Below are 4,820 nucleotides of genomic sequence, written 5' to 3' on the forward strand. Positions count from 1 at the left end.
AATTGTGTTGAGATTTTTGAATTTTGATATTTCCGTTATTTAGATTCATTATCGGTTGGGGTGGAAGTTTTAGCTATGCACGATTTTTGGGGGGTTGTTGATTTTGTATTTATATGTTTTAACTAATTTATTAATTGTTTGTTTGTTTAGATGATGAGCCTCAATGATTGGCGTGAGAAATTGCGGAGTTTGGCGGATACATGTCTCCGCTTTGTAACCGAATCGCGTAATGGGATAGATTGGTTGGAGTTCCCTCTGAGCGCTGCTCATGTCCGACGGGGAGTCACGATTTTAAACGGTGCTGTCCAGAAAATGTGCATTGTCGTCTCTGGGCAGTTTCATTTTGGGGAATTGGTGAGTTTTTGTATTCGTCAATCAATTGTGTAGGCATTTTTAAAGGGAATTTATTTATTTATCGTTCGGGGTAGTGTAATTTTTAGCAAATTTTGTACTTGAGGTGTTTTGTAAAATTTTATTTTAGCGGGGTAGAGAATAGTTAAATTGAGGAGTTTCAGATCCTGTTTTTGGATCCATTTTTTTATTTTTTTATTTTTTTATTTCGTTTTAGTCAGAGATTTTATTTATTTATTCGTTTATTGATCGGGGTGGTGCAATTTTTGTTGTTTATTCAAATTTTTATGGGGTGGGATTTTGTTTTCAACTAGTATTTATTTATTAATTGTTTTTGTTTCGATTTGTTCATAGGATTCACCTCACTTGCGGCTCAGGGGATTTATAAATATCGAGGAGAAAAATGAGGTTCGCAGGATTCGGAAGAGGACTGTGGATGCTAATAGCAATCTACAGGATGACCTCCTGTCGATGGAAGGTGGATTGTTTGAGGATTTCCTGGGCCTTGGAGATGCTTTTCGAGGGGCGATGGGGAGAGAACAACCCCATTGTCGAGTGGGACGTCGAGATGGAAGTGGAGTGAAAGACGATAAAAATGAAATGATAATAATAATTAAATGAAATTAATCAATTGTATCTGTGCCTTTTGTAAAAGAAAACATAAAAAATGTGAAATTATACTTTTTTATTTTAAAATTAATTTGCTGTTTGTTTTGATTTATTTATTTAGGGGAGATTTCGAAAAAATTTTAGTTGTTCGTTGGATTTTTATTTTGTCATCATGGAATTTCCTTTAATTTTATTCTTTGGAAAACCAATTTATTCCCGGTTTTCAAAGAAATAAGTGATTTTGTTTAAAAAGAGATTTTAAATTATTTATAAGGATTTTATAAAGGATGGTTTTAGGTTTTTTTTTTAATAGTAATTTTCGTGGTTAATTTTTGGATTATAGGTACCGCTGGCGGTCCTAACTGATGCAACTCGAGCGATGCCGTCACTCCCAGGAAACACTTCGATGATCACGCCCAGCGGCCATCGTGCACAAGCGACAGCGTCGTCCATGAGGAGAACCACTGAACCGAGTTTCAGTTCAGCAGTAGACGTAAGCCATTTTTGGCGAGTTTGGAGTTCATGTAGATATTCCTTGTGCCATTTATTCCAAAAGTCCTGTTTGGCCTTGGTGATGAAGTTATAAGTGGACAGGCGATTATCTGAAACTGACGAGAACGATTTTTCGGGTAAGGCATTGAATGGTCGGCCTATCAACAGGTGGGCTGGAGTGATAGCTAAGGGATCATTGGGATCAGCCGAAAGAGTACACAACGGTCGAGAGTTTAAGATCGCTTCAATTTCGATCAGCAAAGTATTGAGTTGCTCATAAGTGAGTCTTTGGTCCTTTAAAACGCGTTTCAAATGATGTTTGAAACTCTTTACAGCTGCTTCCCAAATCCCTCCAAAGTGGGGAGACAATGGTGGATTAAAATGCCATGTGATGCGTTTAGATAGAGCGTAATTGCCCACGCTTTCCGCGAATTCGGGGCTAGTAAGAAGATTGTACAATTCGCTGAACTCTTTACTAGCTCCAACGAAATTTGTACCGTTGTCGGAGTAAACCTGTTCAGGAATACCTCTGCGGCCGGTGAACCTGCGAAAGGCTGCCAAAAATTCTTGTGAGGAAAGATCAGTCGCTAATTCAATGTGAACAGCCTTAGAGACCATACACACAAATACACATCCGTAAGACTTGAGAAACGATCTGTTACGATCTTTCTTCTCTTTGATGAGGATTGGACCAAAAAAGTCAATACCTGTCTGCGAGAAAGCGGGTGCTTCGTTCACTCTAGATCTAGGCAAATCTGCCATCTGAGCATGAACTAACGTTGGTTTCTGACGAATGCATTCGATACAACGACGAACAATCCTTCTGATCTGATCCTTACCGTTCAGAATCCAGAATTTGGATCGAATCGCGTAGAGAGTACTTTGAATCCCTGCATGGAGATTCNACCGGATGTTTACTAGGCAACAAGATTGGGTGTTTCTGATTGTACGATAGTTCGGACATCTTGAGCCGACCGCCCACACGAAGCATTCCCTTGTCGTCTACGAAGGGATGCAATTGATCAAACGAGGTTCCCTTTGCTGATGAACGAGTTGAGTTCGTCGAAGATTGATTGATTGTGAGCCTTCGTACTTCAACAGAGAAACGCTTGCGCTGAACCATCATGACGATTTGATGCTCAGCCTCGTCAAGTTCTTTGACAGTCAGTGGATGATTCCGAGGGGTTTGTGGATACTTCCATCGCCGGATGTACGCAATGACTCTTACAAATCGTTCGAAATCAGAGAACTGAGAATACAGAGAGTCACATGAAGTGGTAGTGATCAGGCAGAGATTCCTTTTCAGTCCTTGCACTAGAACTGCGGAGGGTACGATGGATTGCGGCCATCCAGGTTTTTCGAGAATTAGCCATCTAGGACCTGAAGACCAGAGAGAGTTATTGACAANAAGAGAACTGAGAATACAGAGAGTCACATGAAGTGGTAGTGATTAGGCAGAGATTCCTTTTCAGTCCTTGCACTAGAACTGCGGAGGGTACGATGGATTGCGGCCATCCAGGTTTTTCGAGAATTAGCCATCTAGGACCTGAAGACCAGAGAGAGTTATTGACAAATTCAGACGGAAGTTGTCCTCGAGATAACGCGTCAGCTGGATTGTCTTCGGACCGGACATGTCTCCAACTAACTTGATCACCTAAAGTTTGAATATCTGCCACTCTGTTTGATTCGAAAGTTCTCAGAAGATGAGGAGCTTTCTTAAGCCAACAAAGAACGATGGTGGAGTCAGACCATAAGTATGCCTGATCGATGGGGAAGTCGAACTGAGCCGTATTCTCCACATATAATTTTTTGAGGATGGTCGCTGCATAGAGTTCCAACCTAGGGATTGTAACTCCGCTCAACGGTGCTACCCGAGATTTACTACATATCAGTCTGATCAAAACCTCACCTTGAGGATTGCTGGATTTGAGATACAGACAAGCTCCATATCCGTGACTGGAGGCGTCACAAAATCCATGGATTTCGATGCGAGAGGGATTTTCGATTAAAATCTGTCGAGGAACCGAAACTTCACGAATTTTTGGTAACTGGAGTGCTAGCGACGTCCATTTTGTGTGGATATCTTGAGGAAGAGACTCATCCCATGTAATCTTTGCCTTTCAGCAGTCTTGAATTAAGACTTTGGCGAATAAAGTTACGGGTCCTAAGAGTCCTAGAGGATCGAAGATCTTTCATAGTTCTGAGAGGAGTTTACGTTTGGTTGCAACAACGTTAGGATCAACCTGAGTCAAAGTGTACTGCAACAGATCACCTTGGGCATCCCATATGATACCCAAAGTCTTCTGGACTGGATCATCTTTGATCAAGCAATCCAAATCAAAGAACCTTCTATCAATCGTGTCCAAAGCTGAACGATGATTGGATGACCACTGGCGGATGACGAAACCGCCGCGAGAGAGCAATGCGATCATATCATCTCTAATGGTTATAAGTTCGTCTAGAGAATCTGCTCCGGAGATGAAATCGTCAACATAAAAATCACGAAGTAGAAGTTTACTGGCACGTGGGAAGTTCTGTGCCTCATCACGCGCAAGTTGTTGTATGGTACGAATCGCTAAGAATGGAGCAGCGGCTGTACCAAACGTTACGGTGTTGAGTTGAAAAGTTTTGAGTTTGCCGTGGTAAGGCCACAGAACCCTTTGAAATTGTCTGTCGTCAGGATGAATTAGAATCTGGCAGTACATTTTCTCAATGTCCGCTGTGATGACGTACCGATGTGTGCGAAAACGAAGGACTTGTTCGAAGATAGTATTCTGGATTGTGGGGCCGACCAGAAGAGTATCATTAAGCGAGATGCCAGTAGACGTTTTAGCCGAGGCATCGAACGCTACACGAACCTTGGTAGTTTCACTGATAACGGCGTGATGAAGAAGGTAATAGCCATCTTCAATCTCATCGCAAAGAGTCATATGACCAAGGGAGATGTACTCCTCCATCACTCTGGTGTATTCAGATTTCAATGAAGGATTTGATGAAAGTTTTCGATCCAAGGAAGAAAAACGTTTGAGCGCTTGCGAACGAGATTCGCCAAGATTGAATTTTAAATCTCTGAATGGAAGACGAACTATGTACCTACCAGTAACATCTCGTTTGGTATGTGTAACATAGTGTTGTTCACAAGAAATTTCGTCACGAGATCGAACGGGTTCGTGATCGAAGTCTTCGATAATCCAGAAACGCTCGATGAGCTTATCTAATTTGACGACGTTGCAAGGAGAGGTTGTTGAGGCCGATAACAGTTCAGAGCCTCCAGCGATGATCCATCCCAACCGAGTCTTCTGTAAGACAATGGTAGAACCTCCATGCGACAATTTGATTTGTCCAATGGACAAAACTGACAACATGGT

General features: G+C 41.8%; 1 protein-coding gene across 1 annotated transcript; it reads right to left on the reverse strand.

Annotated features, from left to right (window-relative positions):
* Nucleotides 1-3,644: 3,644 nt before the first annotated feature.
* LOC107045664 lies at nucleotides 3,645-4,409 on the reverse strand. Its single transcript, XM_015267997.1, has one exon. It carries the CDS (start codon nucleotides 4,407-4,409, stop codon nucleotides 3,645-3,647), a length of 765 nt encoding a protein of 254 aa, XP_015123483.1.
* Nucleotides 4,410-4,820: the final 411 nt, after the last annotated feature.

This window comes from Diachasma alloeum, unplaced genomic scaffold (assembly GCF_001412515.2).
Source record: "Diachasma alloeum isolate Michigan unplaced genomic scaffold, Dall2.0 Dall_scaffold_01044, whole genome shotgun sequence".
In the NCBI taxonomy this organism is placed as follows: Eukaryota; Metazoa; Arthropoda; class Insecta; order Hymenoptera; family Braconidae; genus Diachasma; species Diachasma alloeum.